We start from the raw sequence: 21,033 nt of genomic DNA on the forward strand, positions 1-21,033 counted from the left end.
TCTGTAGTCTCTTTAATGTGCTCAATTTAATGTCCTGAACCAGTATTTCTAGTTTTTCTCATTGTGTCTTCCAGGCTTCATGTATTCCAGTGTAAGTGCCTGCTGTTGCTCTCTAACCTCTCCTGAGAGAGCCAGTTCAGGTTCAGTTCTTTCATGAAGCATGGCAGTGGCTAAAGCTCCCATCCATATTAGACCCTCTTCTCTGCTGGCCTTGTAGCTCCACAGAGAATTCTTTAGTCCTTTGCTGTGTCTGTGTATCCAACTTTGCTTGGGTGCAGAAGCCAAAATTCTGCTATGACTCTCTTGGAGTCCAAGGATCCAGAATCTTCTAGGGTACTGACTTCCTGTGAAAACAGGTTTAAGTTTAATCTTGCACACACAGGAAGTTTCCATATTTCCTACCTAATGCATCTGTTAGACATTTTTGCTTTGGTCTGCAGAATTACACATAAATTAGCCTTAAGTGGATTGGGTGATTTACCAATAGAGTATAAAGCTGCTTCAACTTGCATAAAATCCTGCCTTTAATTAGATGATGCAACTCTAAGTGTGGATGAGACCTGATTAAAATCCAAAGTGCAGTTGACAGTGTCTTTCCATTCTGCTTTCTTAGACCAAACAAAAAATGGGTTCCAGAAGAATTGCTACTAAAGTTGAAATAATACACAAAGCTAGTCTGAGTGTTACTATCATAACACATAAAAGCTGGTGGATTTTTATTTTTGTACATTTTATCAACATTTTTATACATTTTATCAACAAGATGGAAAATGATCATGAAGTGCATTGTGTTGATCCAATTTACTCAGTTATCACCTCACTTAACAAAACAGTTGCCAGGGATACTTTAAAAAAAATCTTGAAAACAGCAATTGTCTGTCTCTTGAATGTTTGCATTTCTTCAGGAATCTTACTTTCCCTGTCCTGAAGCTTGAGGCCATACAAGGACATACATTTTTGTATGACATTCATAATTCACTGCACTGTCGGGGTTTGGTTTTCTGGTGTCATCCCCCACCCCCACCCCTTTTGACTTTGCCATTGATTGCACAGTCACAGAGTGAGTGTGAGCTGTAGGGCAGAAAGGGAAATGTACTTTTCTGTCGCTCAGAATTTGCTTTTGTTGGAGAAAGCAGCAGTGCTGCAAGGAACAAAAATGAAGCATTCAGTGCTGCATTAAAAATGCCTTCCCCACAAAAATGATTCTTTTCTCTTTATTATATGTGTATAACACCGGGATATAGTTCTTTCATGCCAGACTGAGATCACTGAAACTGCTGAGTTACGACATCCTCTTGTATAAAGAGCCTCTCAGGTGTAGTAGTCTGTCAAGTTGTTTCTCTGTTGAGCAGAGGGAATGGTCCCCGGCTGGAGTCTGCAGTGCTAGAGCACTCAAGTATTTGTCAAGAGCTGAGGTAGACTTGTTGCTAACTAGGAAGACAAAAAGTCATTTACATTTTTATTTGGAAGAATTGATTATCAGGAAGCTCCCCTGGACAGCTATGTTATTGCTGTCTTCTGAGTCTTTTCACTGTGAACAGAAGGTACTGCTGTTAACAGCTGCTATCCGTGTCTCATGGCTGTTGTGCATGGGAGCCCGAAGGGCAACGCTCAGAACTCTTGAACAAGGGTGATGGGGATTGATCCATTCACAGGAAAAGGATGTGAACTAAGGAAAGCTATTATCCAACAGTTAGTTTGGGGAAAAGGAATTTTGGTGCTTCCCAGCTCAGATGGTCAGTAAGCTTCATTACTTACTCACTTTGTAGTCCCCCTCCAGTGCCACAGAGTTAATCCTTTTCCAATTCAGAGATGTTTGTGTCATCTTCAAAATGATACTGAGCATTTGGCTTTCCGATCAGTATCATGTGATTCATTGTGTGTTTGCTGGAATTGATTTGATCAACTCATACAGGCACTGGGAACAAATACGGATTTGTCCAGTTTCTTAAATGAAGATTTCTAATAGTAAATGCCAGAGAGCTTGACTTGGAGATGTGCTTTTCTTGCAAATAGAAGTTGCAAAATGCCTGATGTCTGTATTCAAGATTTAAAGAAAACAAGCAAAAAATAAATGAAGTTTGACAGTGTAGGGAATTTCTTAGTCTTGTTACCATAGGATTATTTTATAATTTACTTAGACTTAGAAATCATGTAGCTACAGAAGTAAAGATGATAAAGTTATACTGTAATATGGAGAATATGTATCAATTCCTATAATTTAACAGTCATTCTGTCCCAAGAAGATTTCAATTCTAAGTAAACTCATCTTGCAGCAAATATTTTTGCTTGACGCCAGAGCAAATTGCAGAGTAAATGAATTTTATATTAAGTAACAACAACTCCCATGTAACACCAACATTTTTTTATTATCTAGGAATCAGAAGACTGCTATATAACAAAATAAACAACAAAAGAAAGTAAGGAGCAGAGTGAAACTTCTCTTGTTTTTGTTGTTATGGTAATGGTAAAATTTGCTTTGTAAATGTAGTTCGTATCGCTGCAGATAATCCAACCTATTTAAACGTAATTATTTAAGTTTAAAGAGACTGAGTGGAATTGCGGTTTCTCACTGAAAAATGTTCAAAGGGCTAGGTATTTTTAGGTGCTTTGGATTGTTTTTTTTAATCAATCATCTCTGTTATAACAGGCAGCAAGTATTGCTTAGTAACACCTATCTATAAATGTCTCTTGCTTTCCTTTAAAGTTTTTCTTTAGAATATTTGATTTTTAATTCTTTTTGCAGGTTCAGTGTTTATATAGAATACTGCAGGGATTACAGACGTGATTTACAATGTTACTGTGCAGTACTTATTATATTGTCAGGCTGGAGTCAGTCTTATGGTATGCCTCAAATTAAATGGAGGTGTCTGATTTTTCTCTAAAAATATTTTAGTGTGTTTCTCTGTTGTAGCTGTGTTTACAGTTTAACTGAAGATGATTTCAGATCTTTGAAGGCTGGTGATCAATGATCTAAAAAAAGAGACAGACAGATCTAAACAACAAATACCAGCAATTTTTAAAAAAATCAACCAACCAACTCACTTCTCGCATTAGCACGTTTTCTGCTCTTCATTTTTTCCTGGGGAAGGTGTCAGTCTGGTCTGTTTCCTCATTCCCTGGAACATTTGTGTCACCACAAGTCAGGGGTGGAAATGACTGGGCTGGCTGAGAGGAAGAGGAGCTTCACTTGGCACCCTCAACAAAAAGTTACTCACTGTCACCATGTTGGTGGAGGAAATTACTTGGGTCTGTACAGATAGTGCTATTCCTCACAGTGGCAAATAGTTAATATCTGATTGTTTCAAGGCTCAGATACTGTAATTCAGAAACTCTAGGGCTTTTTAAATATGAAGATACTCTCTTGAATCATGGATGTTATTCAATATCATTCACTTACCTGAATTCTCCTTTCTTCTGTAATCTCAAGAGTCTCTTTTCTCCCAGAACTCTGAAGTAATTTTCTCAGTTATTGCCTAAAAAGTTGACAGACATGTGCTGACTATTTGGAAATAAACTATTGCTAACATATCTGTCAACATCAGGTTCTTATAAATGCTTTTGAAAACCAGTTAAGTTCTTGTCTAAACCTGAATGGTATCATTTTGTAAAACAAAATTTAAGTCTAAAGGACAAACACACTCTTTAGGAGAGGCTGAAACTCTTCTGGTTCGGTGTATTTTCTTAATTCTTTGTGACTGCAGTATACTTTTAATGAGACAGCTAATAATCAGCATAGTAACATATGGAGTTACTATTTTAAGTCCTCCTTTTTTTTCCTATTGTATCGTGTAAGCCAAGCTGTGTATCCTGTTAGTAATTATTTGTATTTCAGTATTGCCTAGAGATTCCAGCTGATTTGCTTGCTGCTTAAACAGTGTTTTTGTACAGTAGAGTCCAAGACCATCATCAGTGTTCATTGGCAGCAAAAAAAACCCCAATAAAAATAAATAACGGGGGATTTTTAGAGTCACGCAGAGTTTGACACGTAATTATTCTGTCTTGATTGTGTCCTGGGTAGGTGTATGCTCAAAAAAAAGCAGGGGATAATAGAGGTGAATTGCCTTTGCTCAAGGTCATGCAACAGATTCCTGGCTGATCCAGGAAGACAATTTTACTGATCCCTGGTCTCCTGTCTTATCCACTGAACTGTTTCTGACCTCGGTTGTAATGGGCTTCTTTTAAGTTAATCCATCCTCTTTTTGAGAGAAAATAAAATATTATTATTTCATCAACCAAAAATTAAGTCCAAAGCACATATTCACTGTCCTTCAAGAGAGACAAAAGAAGCAAAGATGGATTTTTGTATTTAGCAACAGTTGGAGGACACAGTATTGTTTTTGCAATACTCTCTGGTCTCCAGAGATTCTTTCCAAAGCATAGAAATGCTGAGGAAGTGGAGGCATTGGCATGGTGTTGAAGCAGCTGCAGAGGGTTGGCTAAGGTACAAGCATCCGAGTGCAGAGTAGGTCAAAAAATAAGGAATGTTGCTTTGTTGTTTTGAAAGAATATATAGTTTTTAGCTAATTTTAGCATGAGTATTATAATGTCGTATACAAAATAGAGATGATTGCAATATAGGTTTGCAGTGCGGCACATTAACAACTGGGGGGTTTATGCCATATATTTTCAATACTTATTTTTGTAATCTAGACACTTTCTTGTACCAGTTTGAGTGGCCACCTCTGGCCAGTAATGCTGCCAGGGCCTTTCTTTACATTTCATTTACTCTTGTTGACTTCCTTTGTGTAGATGTGTAGAGATTTCTTTTTTTTTTTTTTTTTTTTGCTTTAGTTTTAGTGAAGGAGAAATACTCCTTCAAATTAAGAATTTTTAAATTGTGTTTATAGATTATAATTTGGCTCTTCAGTACCATATGAGAAGTACCTTGAGAGGTTCTTGACAAGAACAGCATGCCAGCTTTTCAAAGAGAACAGTAAGGAAAAACAAAAGAAAGAACTTAAGTCTTTTGCTTTGGACATTGCATAGTCAGTGAAGAAATAGAAGAAATAAAATAATAATGGATTTGTTGCTGTTAAAATTTCCTTCTTAAAAGACTCAACAATTTTTTGTCACATTTGACTTTTCTATTTTAAAATATTATTTAATTTACTGCTCTATTGAAGTTTTTAATATAGCTGTCATTAACATGATTTTCTGTGACTGTTACTCTTTATGCACTGATGCTCTTGACCATGACAATGGGGATTGGGCTTCAAGGAACTTTCTGCTGAACAGCTAACAGTAAAACCACAAATCATTCAGTTTATAGACCTCCATTGTATAAGGCATTCCCTTTTGTTTACCTTAGTATCTAGCTAGATATTACATGTTTTGAACACCGAAGTGTGGACTTATTCCTAGGGGTGTTTTAATTAATTTTTATCACGCGTATGTATGTATGTTTCCAGAAAAGGGAGAGAAGGGATTAATAAGAGTACGAATGACTAAAACTCACAAGGATTAGATTTATATCGGCACCTAAGTCCCATTAAAATTGGTGCTAATTGTGTTCCTAAATGCTGCTGTTTTCTGGGATCTTATCCTAGTGTAGGATAGACTTGCAGAACAAGCGCTTAAATTTTTTAGGTTACAGACCAGAACGCAGCTTAAGATGCCATTGAGAAACAGCAGGGTGTGTTCATGTTCATAGAGGGAGACCTGTGGTGTCCTGAGGATGTTGAGTTGATTGTACCCTCTGCACAGTGCATGAGCCTGACATACAAGCCTGGAACTTGCAGTTGGCACATGTGGGCATTTTAATAGCTGTTCACAGTTCTAACAGACTGAAAAATTGCAGAGAGCTCTTTCTTATCTTGGTATTTCTCAGTGTCTGTGAGGAGTTGGACACCAGTAACAGGACTCTCATGCATTCATGGCCATGAACTTTAATTCAGAGATAGCTGCATTAAAAACCTTTTTAGGAATGGATACATTTATATTAGAAACTTGGCATTTGCAATGCTGCTTGCTATTTTGAGGTTTGTAGCCATTCTGAATAGAAAAACTGCACTGTCTATGCTTGCATATTTACGTCTATTCCCCTCCAGCCCCAGTATTTTCTGCTTGTTTTGAACTAGTGAATAGGTGGTTAGTATGTATTTGGGGCATAGAGGATATTAATGTTGTTTTGCAATCCAGGACAAAATGCAATGTTTAGAATTTTAATTAACATACATTTGAAATGTGAGTTCCTCGCTATATTACAGTGTGGGTTAGGATCATGTCTATTTTATAAGCTGTTATCTTCAATACTTTTTTCATCCTTTTGGCAAAATCTTATTAGAATCTTCTGTCTGCTAGTAAGAAGCTTTGACTTTGTGAACAGAATGGAAATGTTATCTGACAAAGTGTCAAATGTGAAAAAAGAAGTGGTCCGCTAGTGAGAGTGATTTGGTTTATTACTTTAAAAAGGGCTTTAGGAAATAAACAAGCATGAATTGAATACTCTGTTCATCTAGAGGTTCAGTTGCCTGGCAGTGCTTCTGGACTTCAATTTATGAACTTCAGTGATAAGATGAATTATTTGGTGTGTTCTTCACACCAGCGAACCTTTGAGAGTTTGATCTTCAGGCTAATGAAACACTACGTAATATGTTATTGTTTAACAGATGTGAAAAATGGAATTTTGTTTTGGAGTGTAAGACTGCAAAATAATTGCTCTTGGAGGAATAAGTGCACATAATAATATTTAAGCTTGTAATGTAAAGTTCAGTGGACTTGAAATTAGATTTACAGCTGTATTTTGATTTAAGATTGCTTATATAAGTGTCCATTCTTCTTTGCCTTTTGTTTTTTTCTTTCAGGCATAGCAGAGTATTGGAATAAGGGATTCTATACTTCAGCTGTAAAGCAGAGTATTTTCCTATGCTTGTAGAAGCATTTTTCTGTGAAGAAACAAAATATTGTGCTCCTGGTCTGTCTTTTATTTGTAAACATAAATTACTTACTCTGCTGCAGTGTTGCATGTATTTCATACACTTTGCTTTTTCACTTATTCATTGTGAGCATTAGCCTAATGTTTATAATAGGAGCAAGATGCACCAAAATCTCTCTTTTCTGAACACATGTGGACAGAAAATGCTGTAAATCCCCAAATACTTCGCATGTTTACATAGGAAAACTATTGAAAAACGAAGCATACACATGACATCTCCTGAGCTTCATCATGTTTGTAAGGACACAGAAAGGAAGGAGGAGGAACATGTTGGGCATTTATCCTTTCATTTAGTGCAAGTATTCGAAGTAACATGACCAGCATGTTGCTTATAGTTACATGTAGTTCATCTTTTTGAATGTAGTATGTTTTGCAAACCTGAAAAACAAACTTTTTCATGGAGAATGGACTTAATCAGAGGACAGGCTAGAAGAAAAGAGTAAAGGCTACAGAACATTACCAAACTCTGGATCTTCCTCCTGGTTAGGGTCTATTCCTGTTGCCGTGTGCGAAGCTGCTGATTAATCCAGGGTAGCAGCTTTTCTCCAAGTTCTGTTGCCAATGTCTTCAGATAAATCAGGATACTGGCAGAGTGTTGTAAAGGCTGCAGCTCCCCTCTGGTACTGTAGCACAAGGAGTGTTGTGCTTTTGGAGCTGTCAGAAGGGCCTGGACAGCCTCTGTTCCCTGGTGATCAGTCCAGCCAGAAGAGAGTCTGAGGAACTTGGGAGGGACTGACCAAAGGCAAGCAGCAAACCTGGTTGAAGACAGAACATCAGGACACAAGGTGAGGATCGTGATATCAGTGCCTGAAGGACTCAGTGAAATAGGTTACACATCATCAAATTACACAGAGAAGTGGTGGGCTGTGGAGATACGTGATGTAGCATGTTACGCTGTTTTATACAGGCAGTTAGCTGCTTGTTTTTGTGGGTTGGTGGTCCTACAGTGCTGTTTCATTGGTTGCTGCAATCCTGGTTTTATTTTAGCTTCTGTGCAATTGTTTTATGTCTTCAGAAGATTTCTCTTTCTATTTGACTTCATGCCCTGCTAGTTTCCTGTTTGTGCAGAAGTGCCAAAGTGCAGACCAACAGCTGGAGTGATATTTGCATGGTTGAGTGTGTCTGGGAGAATTGTTTACATGTCAGCATCTGAAACTGGGAGGAGGACAGCAGAACATGTTTGACAATGGAAAGATGGAGAACAACTCTTGTGTTGCAATTCCTTAGAGTATATTCTGGGAACAATGAAGTAACTGAGCTTTGCTCTGATTGTCATTACTGGCTTGCCTTAGGGAGAGAGATCACATTAATCCACTTGCAAAATCATCTACTAGATGTCTGTATAAATAGTGGCAAAAGAAATGCTTTTTCAGGGGAACCTGGGATCGTATCAGATGGGTGGTAACAGGTTGCATGATTAAAAAGTTAAAAGAAAAAGGGTTGAATTTTATAGTTGCAATGGATGTAATAAAGAGCTTCTTTTGCTTTGTTTCACCTTCTTGTGACACTCTTTAAAAAAAGTCTTGGCAGTCTGACAGACAGATGTTAAATTGAAGAACTAGATTATACTTTTCAAGAAGGGTAGCAGTAATACCCTGTCATTATTCTTCCCTACCTGAAATCCTGGTTCAATTTACATTAAAATTTGGGGGTTGTGGTATTTACTGAACAAAATTGCAGTAAAATGTCAACTGGGAAAAGGCTTAATGAAGTCATAGAAATCAAAATTTGCATATAAAAAAATTAAAATTGAGTGGGAATTTTAAATAAAATATTTTTAAGAAACACTGTAAAAGCTGGACATTACTACTTCATTCATCTTCTGTTCAGGTCCTGTTTATGCATTAACAGTCAAAATAGTTTACAGTTAGGTGCTTTACAGTAACAGTGGTTCTGAAGTGACAGACAATTTGTGTGAAGAACAATTCTCTTACCTGTAGAAATTTTTTTTTTGCTGTTAAGCTTGCTACAGAATGTTCTGTGTCAACTGTCAACTTTTAACCATTAATATGGCTGATTTTTCATCCTTAGTTTTTAATTTTCAAAATAACCTTTCTGTTAGGACTTTAATTGTATTCTTCTGTAATACACATTTCTTTCTGTAGTTGCCTTAGGAGGAAATATGCTGGAGTTTGTTTCCTTTATTTAAACAATTGATTTAAGTCATAGAATTGATGTATGGTAGAAATAACTTTTGGTGAAGTATACAAGTGTTCAGGAAGGGAATATGGAATTAATAATTTTAGTCTGTGGCCCTTCTCAAGAGGAAAGAGCCAGTGCTTGATCTATTTGTGGAACTATAGAGAAAAGCATAATATGATAAAGCCACTGATTTTCAATTTAAATGTGCTTATCTAGGTTTGATAAGTATTTAATAGAAAACTGTATACATAGCATTTTAGATATCTTCAAAAAAAAAAAAAAAAAAAAAAAGGAAAAATTCAGACGAAAGTATTTCAGTATTCAATCAGTGCAATTCTTTCTGCACACATCCCTGAAGATAATTAAATGCTATGACATTGCTGACTCTGGTGATTCAGAAGCAATCTTTCAATGCAGGGTATTTCTTAAATGTTTAATGCCTAGACTTGCATGGCTTGCACCCAAATCTCAGTTCTAATGCACAACAGTGAAAGGCTATTCCTAGTTGTTCAAATTACATTGTTAAGCAAATTGTGGTGGTAATGCTTTCTGTGTAGGTAAAGCACTGTGTGCTTTATTTTTTCCGTGAAATAAAAGATTTGCCTCAAGCTGGTCTTGCAATTTGTTTATATTTGAACTGACTCATTTTTAGATATGGAGAGCTGACACTGCTTTGACATGATGTGTGCCTATTAGTTGTTGGATTTTTTTAATCTGAAGCAGCCTGCAGTATGCCAATCTGTTTGTCCAAGGAACATTTAGCCTGGAATAGGAGAATTCCTGTGATACTGTGAGGAGACAGTAGGAAAAAGCAAAGGATGCAGTTTCAGGTAAAACTTTCCCAATGCTTGTTGGACCCATGCCTGGGAAATTGCTACAAACAGGCCTCTTGGGTCTTTGAGAAGGATGATTAAGTGGCTGAATTGCTACTGCATAGCTCTGCTTCTTTTAGGGAAGAGGAGGTTGAACTCTCATGGTTTTATACTCCTCCTTGCTCTATGTTCCCAGTTGCTTTATTTATGATGTGAAGTATACTTCAGATACCTAGTGTGGGCAGGATCATCAGTTCTCTGCTTTTTTATAAGTAAAGGAGCCCCGGGAAATGTTGTGTCTGTGAAACTTGGCTCTGTTTTTCAAGGAAAGAGCAAAGGCTTGTATCATAGTGGGTTCCACTGAGAAGTTAAAGTTTTAATATTCTCCCTCAGTATTTTAAATTAAAGTTCATTTGTGTGTTTTATGTAAAAGACTTACAATACAGGAAAAAGACACAGTAAAAAAAAAAAAAAAATCCATATAAGACAGTGGTTTTACTATGCCTAAGCTCTTATGAGTGTGGTTGAGATTTCATTTTATGGCTAAGTCCGCACAGCAGTTCAGTGCCTCTGGAAATAACAGTTGAACTTCATCCTGCCCTCTGCATTCCTAGCTGTTTGCCGGCACTCATTACATCATACAGGAGTGAAGCTGTTCAGGAGACTGATCAAACATAAAATGAATGTGTTTTTTTCAGAAAAGGGAACAGGTTGAGAGCAACTCCTCTGTTTTAACTCAGTGTTAGTTAGCTCACCTGTGCTTGTACAAGGGAAGTGACAGCAGAGTGTGGCCAGGGGTAGGGACCACATTGACAACCCTCTGCCCTTTAGCAAAAGCTAGGCTTTACATCTAGCCTTTAGACTTTACAAATTGTGCAAGGCAAACACAAAATAACTGCTCACTGAAAGCTTGGAGTCTGCTATCTGGCAGCAGCTTACTTGCATATGTTTCAGTTTCCAGAGAATCCCGTGGAAAATCACCTAGAAGCTCGTACTCCTTCGGGGACTTGTTTGTGGCATAAGGCATTTCCGCTTGTTTTGTCCCAGTTTTCATTTCTGTTCATAAGTACTTGGGATTAACCTGATGGTTTAGTTATAAAATCACATAACAGGAAATAATAAGAAATAATAAGGAAGTAATATGAAGCATGACAGGAAAGAAAGTGTTCTATGTGAGCTATTTAAAAGAAATTGTAAGTTTCTGCATTTAGTGGAATTAATTACTCGGTAGTCTTTTACTATGGAAACCAGACTTTGCACTCCATGTAAAACCAGAGATTTAATGTACAAATATATTTTTAGCCTTTCAAGTAAGTAATTAGTCAAAGAACAGAAATTGCAATAAAGCAAGCCATTGGCTGCATGGTTGGAAGCCATGGCATTTCTGAGTGTGTTTTTTGAGGATCTCTCATACTTGCATTGGCCTTTCATAAAGAAACTGATTATTTGGGAAGACTCAGGTTCTTGATACACAATTCATTAGATATTCCCCATTTTCTTACTACCTTACTTGAAAATTTCTGGCCAACAGTTGATGCAATCAAAATTTTAGAAATTGTGTTTTGTAAAACAAAAGTTCCTTCTCTGTATAACAGAGCAAAATTTAGTTGCCCTTGTAGGAACTTCAGTAACCACATCTGTTTTACAGACAGGTTCTTTTTGCATGATGCATTTTATCTATCCCAGCTTTGAAGCTTGACAGTGAATCCTTAGAATTAATTCATGTAACAATGAAAATTGGGAGGACGTGCAAGGCTATTACTTTGATTGTTGCGTATCTGCTGCATTAAACCCTTAAGATCTTTACCTGTAGGAGGGAGTTTGTGATTATCTTACACAATTTCATAATCAACACTGCTTGCTTAGCTTCATCTAAACTCCTACATCCAAATCCAGGTAGTGTAAATTTGTTTTCAATGCTAATGCACTACAGTTCAATGGAGTCAGTGCTGCAAGGAGTTCCACTGAACACTTGATGGTTTGTGCAGGGGAGAGAGAAGTCTCTGCGCTCTTTCATTCTTGGTAATGGTTCGCATGTTTTGGTATTGGCTTTAAAGACCGAACTGTGTCAGGTTTTCACATGGAACTCTGAAGACCAGTTGAGCTTTTGCTTTGTATTTTACTTTGTACTAGGTTTGAGAGAACTTCTCAAGTACTTAATTTATTAGGTTTAAGGATCATGCTGTTCTGTAATCTGTGTGGTTTCATTGTATTAATCTTCTTTGTGTTAAGTAATTTCTAAGTGCTGGTAGAGGCTGGGACAGTTAAGTACACAATATAATTACTATTATTCTGTATGTGTTCCCCCTTAAAAATTATTTTTAATTAAAATTAATTTTAAGTGGGGTTACTCCCAAGCAGTATAATAAATACAGAAAAAGTAAGATGCATCCAGTACCATAAAATACAGAATAAACTAGCAAAGTATTCAAGCAAGGTTAAATGCTTCTTGTCTGAAACCATTCAATAAATCTGCTTTTATGATTACAATATAATATTTTAGATTATTAAACTGAGGAGGAGGTGATACTCTGCCTATTTCTTCCCTTCCTACAGTCATTCTGCCTGTTGTTTGTTAGCTGTTGCATTTTGCATAGTCTTAACATGTTTGCAGCATTCCAGATCTCCTGGATTTGAAATGAAGCAAGTACTGGAAGAGTGATTTTTGTCTTGCATTTTATCAAATATGTTCTTGAAACTGATTGGTTATTCTGAAATGAGGAGCGTGTGATTTTTAGAAGATATTTCAAAACACAAAAAAGAATAATGAAATCTATTTTTTTAAAAAAGCAAATTTCAGATCCCATTGAAATTAGTTTGTGGTTTCCTTAATACCTCTTGAAATGGCAATTTTAAAGGCTGTGCAAAAGAATCAGATGTAGGAAAGTAATGCAAACTTCCCTAGCTAATCTTGTTAGGCATTTCATGTAACATTACTTGGACTAATCTGTACTCAAATTACACCACGTGTTTTGTGTGCCAAAATGCTTGTGAAGAATTAACAATTAGCTGGTTGATGCATTGCAAGTTGTTTCCTGTTGTAACTTTTTTTTCCTGTCAGACCTTTCTTAAGAGTTTCTTCACCTTAAATTTAAAGCAAGGTCCTCTCAAAGAGGTAGTTGTAGGATGTTGGGATGTGAAGGTGGAAAATACTGACTGAAGATCTGATACATTCAAACATTCTTTGATCTTATTTTTCTTTGAGTCTTTAAATTAGCTATGTATTCTTTTCTGTGGCATTGTTTTCTGCTGTAGCTACATTTCTGCTGTAGTTACAGCTATTTTATACCATTCTTACTATTCCGAGTGTATTAAAACTATGTTTTAATATAGTAGATGCGGTACCTTTGAAATTCTCTGTAGCAGGTTGAAGCCTGCATGATATGTGGAAATCCACGGTGCAGTCTTTAAATGTGATTCTTTTTATACCTCCTTATAATTTGCCCATGCTTTTTTCCTAAAAGCAGTGCAAAATGTAGTGTTCTCTAATTGAGATTCTAATTGGGAAATACGTAAAAAGAGGCAACCCTCCAAACCCTATAACAGTGGAATCATTTCACTCTAATCATTCTCATTGTCCCATTTACCTTCCTATAGTCTTTGCTAGGCAGCAGTCTCTGAGGTCCTTGCTGTGCCCTCATGTTTTGCCCATCCTGCATCTTCCACTGTCTCTGTTGTGGTTGACGTGCACGTCTTTGGCTGCTTTTAAATTGGTAACTTATTATTAGAAAAGTAAATTATAAGGCATTTTTGTTCTAGCCCAGAGTCTTGATTTGCCTCATCTATTTGTATGGTTATTCTGTTATCATCTCTGAGTTGAAAGAGGTCAAGGTTAGGATGTGGTTGCACAAGACGCAGTGGTCTGAATGAAAACCTTACTGACAGCTGCTGAAATGAAGGCCTCCTTCCCACGTCCCAGGTTCCCTCTCCTAGTTTTGCGTGCGCTTCTGTCTCTTTTGCTTTGTGCTAGTATCAGCGTTCCTTTCCAAGAACATAGTTGATTTGTTAAAGAGGCAGAAAGCAAAGCGAACGAAATGGTGGGTTTTTTTCATATATTTTAGTAAAACTATCTTGGCTCGCAAAAGAACCTGATGAATATTTGTGTTGGCATGAGGGCAGAAGTTTGGGACTGAGTGGCTTGGAGCAATGATGCAGTGGAGTTGAAAGGAAGGGGAAGCTGAGAGGAACCGTAAATAAGAGTGGAAGGACAAACAACAAACCCTTTGGGTTAGTTTAAGGAAAGCAGAACAGTCTCATTCAGATCTTAACTGGTAACATGTGGAACCAAACCCAGGGTTCAAGGGCAAGCCTTCTCTCTTAATGTTGGACACCTGTGCACCAACAGCTACAGGTAAACTTAAATAGGCAATACCTGCAGAAACATAAATTAAATTGATGATGTAGGTAAATGAACAATATTTTTTTGCTTATGTTACTTGATTCAACTATACTTATTATGCTTTTCCTAGAATATATTGTTTTGTATCTGCTGCAAAGAGATTTATGTTGATGAAAAGCTTGACATATAGTGTTCTACTACTGGTCTTGTCAGCCAAGCTTGTAAGGTCCCCCTTTTAAAAAAAAAATAAATATGTAATTAAGCGTGATGGCTACTACATCTTTGCAGAAAATCTGTACTTTTGTTGTTTTCTGTCTGCCAGCTGGGCAAATACTGAGATCTCAAATTTCTCACAGGTATAAACCCCTGTCTTTGTTGTGCTCTTTAAATGGTTTTGTTAGTCACTAATGTGGGGCAGGGGGTTGTTAACTATAGGGTTAGCCTCTCTACAGGTTAGACTCTTTTCAAATCTCCAGTACCCCTACTGCATAGATTTGTCATTTACTGTATTTCCTCATCAGTGAATGACAACTGCCAGTGAGCTGTTCAGGAAAGCCTTCATCTTTCCAGGAAAGACCTTAAGGAGACTTATTTCTCTCCTCCCTTTTTCTAATGAAAGAGCCTGAAAGGTGTAGGACTCGCACTGTGTGTGTCCTTCAGTACAGTTACTATGTGTGGTTTTCTGCTGATCTCGGTAGCCATGGAGCATGGTTACACAATTAAGAGGCCTGCTGGGTGCTAAGAATTACTTTTGTTGTTCTCCTGCACCCTTCCTTCACAAGAACGATACTCGATAATTATCTCTTAAATGCCAGTGTGTTTTTATTTTTATCTAGCTGTGACAGACTAGTCTTCCAGCAGATTTTATTTCCCTCCTACACTCATGCAAACCTTCACATGATGCTTCAAAAAAGCAGCTGAGAAGCCAAGCAAAAGTAGAGCTGATTTGTATAAACCCCCTCAATTAATTAAAACCTTCAGTTTGTGTTACTGGTTGCTATGTGCAAATCCAAATATGGTTTCTGAAGAAGCTGCTTCCACAATAACAATCTCTAGTGGGATCTATGGTCAAGTAATACTTCCTAAAAATGTGTTTTCTGGGGTGGACCTAGTCAGTGCTTGCTGTCATTATAGATATTGGTAAAGAACAATTGTTTTACTGTGTCAAAGATGCAAACTGAGGATGTCAGTTCATGTCTAGTGGTGACCAAGTACTGATTTTAAAAGGTTTGTCAACTACTTGTTCTGAGTGGGACAGAGATTTGTTCTGGATCTTCGTGCTACTTTATCATAAGTGGTGCTGTAGGTGGGTAGTCCTCTGCGCAGGGAGTCCCTCTGTGAGAAATTTGTGAAATTTGCTGTCAGGAAATACCTGCTATTTACTTAAACTCACTGAAAATACCATCCAGAAAAGATAGTTCTTGTAATATCAGAGGAAAGCTGATGCCTAAAGGGATGCAAACTCAATTGAAGCAAATTAATTAAGGAATGTGAGCAAATACTAGGAGTAGTCTTTCTTTGTGTATAGTATTTGACAATTCTGAAAGTTTTAACACTAAAACAAATTGTTTAAAATAATATTGACTTAATGTAGCAGTACAGATACATTTGTACATAAGCATGCAAATATAAATTATATAAACATGCAAGTGTATTTCTACGATGTATTGAGATGTATTGTACAGATGTATTTTGAGCTAAATTCCACTTTTTAATTTGAAGACACTTTTAGTGGATTGTTTTTAATAACCCAGGTGATATTAAGATTTTTTTCCCCTGTTTTGTTTATATATATATATATATATATACACACACACAGACATGAAAAGAAATATTATCTACATGGTGTCTGGGGTTTTTAAACTTAATTGACAGGAATTTGGAAGATTGATTGGGCTTTTCTAAAGGATAGATACCATTGAGCTCTCTGCAGACCCACATAATATATGCTGTGTTCGTATGTAAGTCAGACTGGATTGATGGTCCTGCCTAGGCCTATTCTCTGAATCTCTGTGAGGAATGGTTTCTCAGCTTGAAATAACTCCTGAATCGGTGGAGCGTTAATTGGTTGTTATTGCCAAAGATGACATCTTCAGTCTTCTCTACATTACTGCTGAAGTAATTCCAAGTCAAAGTTCATAAAATACAGGTTGTTAAACCCCGAAAAACACCTTTAGGTAAAGCAGATTACCTTACACTTGTCTATGGTGAAGAGTGTGCAGGGCTTTGGGAGCAGTGGAGGTTTTTTTCACTGCAGAAGGACCTCGTTCAGCAAGGCAGAGGTAGACACTTTAATGCTGTTTTTGCTGTAATGTAATCATCACTTTTCAGCAACGCAAGGCTTTCTCAGTGTTTCAGGACAGGAATTTGTTCTTTCTGCCAATTCCCTACAGAATTATTGTTAAAACAAAGCAAGTCACTGTCATGGTGGCCCTTCAGTTTCCATTCTCCTGAGTATCACTGAGAATTTGTGTAGGCTAGACACTATTGCTATTTCCACGTTAGCACCTGTCTAAATTGTACTGTGCCTACTGTGCTGCCCTAGGATTATCTCATGGTACCTTTCACACACATACAGCTCTTGTTTGGTCAACAGACTTCATCACAGTTGCAATTTCTTTGGTATGTGTAATGAATAATGCAATAGAAGAATAATAGCGCTGTGCTATATTTAGTGTTCATTAATGTACATGTTCCCTCTAATCCTTTTAAAAATACGTTCTTGCAGCTATTTGTACTCTTGTCTGAGCATATTAGACATTTTGATTTCAGTAATCCTTTGTGGCAAGAAATAAATTGAGCAGTAGGACATTTATGTGGTATGAAAGCTTCTCTTTGGTTGTTCATTCTGACTGACTTCTCTGACATGAAGGGAGCAAGGCTATATCTACCAGCTGTCTTGCTGCTGCTTCCTTTAGTTAGCACTGATTTCATAAATCTGGGTCTTTGAAACAGATTTTCTAAAAGCGTGTATTTGAAGTTCTTTTCCTGGTGTTGAAACAGTCTATTCATTATATGAAAACTACAGTAGCTCTTGCCCTTTGCCTTTTTTATACCTGAAAAGTTGTCTTTGTAATCTTTTGTTACACCTGTAATATTGCAGTCATGAATGCCACTCACAGTGATGGTATGAGGCGCCTTGTAGTGTGTTTGGACTCACTGCATCCTTGAAACCCACAACGTTCAATGAAACAGCCAAGTACCTTTAACAGGATTATGCAGGGAAATAAATGCTTGGTACATGGTAGCTGGTGTGAAAAGTGTTTCCATCCTCTCCTCATCCCGTCAGCAGAAATGATGGACAGTGAATCTGACATTGTCATCACTTACTCAGAGTTAACGTTCTAGTGAGGTTAACTGACTTGCATTGCAAAAGCTTGTGTGTCTGAATCATCATTTAAGGCAATCGGCAGAAGAAGGGAAGACAATCTTAATTACACTTCATTGACACCTGGAAGCCTTAGATGAAGCCCTAAAGCCTAGAACTTGTTGGGGTTGGGCTTATGTTGGTTTTAGGCATATTTTATGACTTCTCATGCAGACATCAGAAATGCATGATCTACTTAATATAAAAGCTATGGAGAGAGTCTTCAGCCTGTGTGTTTTCCAAGATGATGTTGTAGTACTTATTGTATGACTCAGACTAACGGGAGTGGTATACTGTGTAATGTCTTTAAGTGTTCATATCCCTTCCTTTTTGCACAACTGTAAAGAGATACTTGAATTTGTGTGGTGTTTACATTCTGATGCTTCTGTCTGTTTTGATTTTATTACATATGAAGCAGAGAGGAAAATTTGTTAAAACTGTCGTCCAACCTTAAGCCCTGCATGTGTATAGTAAATTTGATAACCGTAGAGCCTGGTTTTGTGCTGGTAAAGGGCTGTTGATGTTGCTCTAGACCCTCCCGGGCTTATTTGTTTCCAGGTGTGTTGCACTGTCATTTGCAATAGTCTTACTTTGTAAATGAGTGAAGAAGCTTACCAAGTTACAAGAAACTGATTAAGAAAGAGATAGTGGTTTTGTAATATTGATGTATACCAAGGCTATTAAAAGAATGTGTCACACGTGTAAGTTCTTGAGCACCATCTTTGTGATGGATGATAAATTAGTTTTATAGACTCAACTACATTTTTTTCAGTGTGGTTTTGTAATGTTACGTGCTTTGCCTTTTATTGCTGAAAAGCTTCAGGTTATTTCTCCTTCCTCCCTGCACACACCCCACACACCCACCCCTTTATATAATTGGGCAGTAGATGAACAAATATATGAGCTTAAAATACACTGTAATAAAAATATTTTCTTATGTAAATGAGTATTGTGTATTAGTGAGGTCATTATTATGCTATTTGGACCTTTATTATATTGAACAAATTATGAGAAATTTCAAAAGTGTCACGAACACATAAACAGAAATTTCAGCTTCAATAAATATTCCAAGCCAAGTAATGTGTCGGTAGAAGAAAGTGAATTCTCCATATGCATTTATAAACAATTTTTGAGAGTAAGTTGCACTATATATTATTGATTATGTTTAATCTTTTTTCTTTTTCCAGTTGTCCATATCTGTCAGAGAAGATTACGCCTGCTATACCTGCAATTGGTGGGATTCTTTTCTTTTTCGTGATGGGGACCCTGCTGCGTACTAGTTTCAGTGATCCTGGTGTCCTTCCACGCGCAACACCAGATGAAGCAGCAGATCTAGAGAGACAAATAGGTAACAGTGAAGGTCTGTTGTCTCTTCGCTTTCCTCCCAAGGGTGCATGTACTGTATGAAGGCAGTGTGCTGCTCTGCTCATGGGAGGAGTTACTCCTGTCTTGCCACAGTAATTGTTCTGGCGTTGTAAGGTCTGATAGTACTGCAGTGATTTCTGTGGAAAGAGAGTTGATCAGTTCTTCTCAAGAAAGATAGTAAACAAAATCCTGGCCTTGGAGAGTGATAGGTATTACTGTAGACACATTTCAGCAAGTCTGGTTAGAAGTCTGTCTATGATGCACAAGAGAGTAATTTCTAAAGTGTTTTTGGCAAGAAAGCTGATATTGCAAAGGTTCTACAGTTGTGCATCTGTTACGTTAATGTACCTTCAGAGTTTAACTGAATTTAATTATGTTGTTATTTATATTGTGAAAGAGTCATATAAGTGTTTGTATACGTCTGGTAAGTTGATGCAGTCTTGGGAAAATTTTTCTTCAGTAACAGTAATAAAATGTTACTATTTTTATATCTGTGTAAAGCCAGCACAATTAAAGGAGAGTGAACTAGATTTTAATCAGCCTTATTTATCAAGAGAATTGTTAACTAAATTCTAATTGTGGAATTTCTACAGCTACAAATAATGCTGAGTAGCTAAAATGTGCTACCTGGGTAAGAAAACAGGATGAATTTGCAGAGCTGCTTCATAAACAGTGGCTTTGCTTGTTTATTTTTAAGTAAGCTACTAAAGGCTACTGTACCTGCTTTGATATGATAGTCAATGGAAATCCCATTTTCTGAAGCAATTTCAGAGGAACACTCACTCAGATAACTGAAAAGACAGATAACAGGTTTATGCAAGTACAGGAGAAATACCTGTGGGGTCCCTGATGTTTTAATACTATAGTATAGTCTTAGGCTTTGTTTACGGTGAAAATATTTTAATGCACTATAAGCAAATGAGTGCACTAAAGCTGTTGTTGCAGGTGATTCTGCATCTATAGAGTATGAATTTGAGGGGTTTACTTCAGACTAGGTTTTGTCCGGTTCTCTAGACTGCCTTCCACAAAGCACTGGTGAAAATGTCTGAGCTAAGTAATTGGTTTAGACTTTTAACACCGTGTTACGGGGTAGACTTCATTTGGTGTACACATGGAGCAGAAGTTCTGGTTTGGTTTTCTCAGAAAGCAAATGTGGTTTGTATGCAGCAAAATCACACCGTGAACCGTGCCCATGTAAGTGGGAACAATAGGAGATTTCATGTCAAAACAGCAAAATGTTAGCGACAATATGACATTAGTTTCCTCTTACTGTTTAGCTGCTAAGAGAGTAAGCAGATTTTGCAGCTGTATCTTCCACTTGAGATCTGTTGGACAAAGAAATTTTGTTAAGGTAAAACAAAAACAGTAGCTTGTTTTTGTTTTGCGTTTGACTTGCATTCACTATTTTAGGTCTTTTTGAGCCTTTAAGAGAGGAAAGGTAGCAAGTTTGTTTTTGAAAACATACATACTTTAGTGGTTGTTTGAGTCTAATGGTTTCATTGTGATTAAAAAAAGAAAAAAAAAAAAGTTGTCCAAAGTGCTCAGTTCCAGAAAACTGCTGTTGGGGGAGAAAGAATGGTTTTATTTTCTGGAAACATGCATGTTATCTTTGGTATGGATTATTTTAAGAAGAAGCAGGATTTCAAAATGTAGTGATGAGTTTCACTGATTGTCACTGCAGTGAGATCACTTCCTTTCACCAGATTTGCAGTCCTGTTAAGACAAAAAGGTGTCTGAAATAAACTGCATTTTGTATATTTCAAAGTGTTTGGATTTGAGTTCTGAAGTGGAATCAACACATGTGCAGCACGTGGCATGCAGCAGCAGTACTTAGCTGTATGTTCTTTGTCTAGGCTTGAGACTTTTGGAACTGTATGATCATGTAGCGAGGTCATTGAATTTTGTGGGAGGGAAGTCTCATTGGTGTGTGAAGTCTGAGATGTGTAGTTCACTACACTTTATAGACCTGGTATAGCTTTTCCAAAAACAGTGTCTTCTCCTGGCATTCACACTTCTAGAAGAAAACGTACGTTGTTTTTATACATTTTTTGGACTAATTTGTAGAACCAGG

The 21,033-nt window shown here is 37.1% G+C and overlaps 1 protein-coding gene across 4 annotated transcripts in view; it reads left to right on the forward strand.

Annotated features, from left to right (window-relative positions):
• Nucleotides 1-21,033, forward strand: part of ZDHHC14 (zDHHC palmitoyltransferase 14) — a 113,722-nt gene that overhangs the window by 41,397 nt on the left and 51,292 nt on the right. For 2 of the 4 annotated variants that reach the window (XM_080389090.1, XM_080389092.1), the window contains one exon: nucleotides 18,785-18,957. In XM_080389090.1, the coding sequence (XP_080245216.1) occupies nucleotides 18,785-18,957 (173 nt within the window). The remainder of the gene's footprint in view (nucleotides 1-18,784; nucleotides 18,958-21,033) is intronic. The other 2 variants (XM_080389091.1, XM_080389093.1) reach the window with 1 other exon arrangement.

Source organism: Falco punctatus, assembly GCF_963210335.1.
Source record: "Falco punctatus genome assembly, chromosome: 5".
In the NCBI taxonomy this organism is placed as follows: domain Eukaryota; kingdom Metazoa; phylum Chordata; class Aves; order Falconiformes; family Falconidae; genus Falco; species Falco punctatus.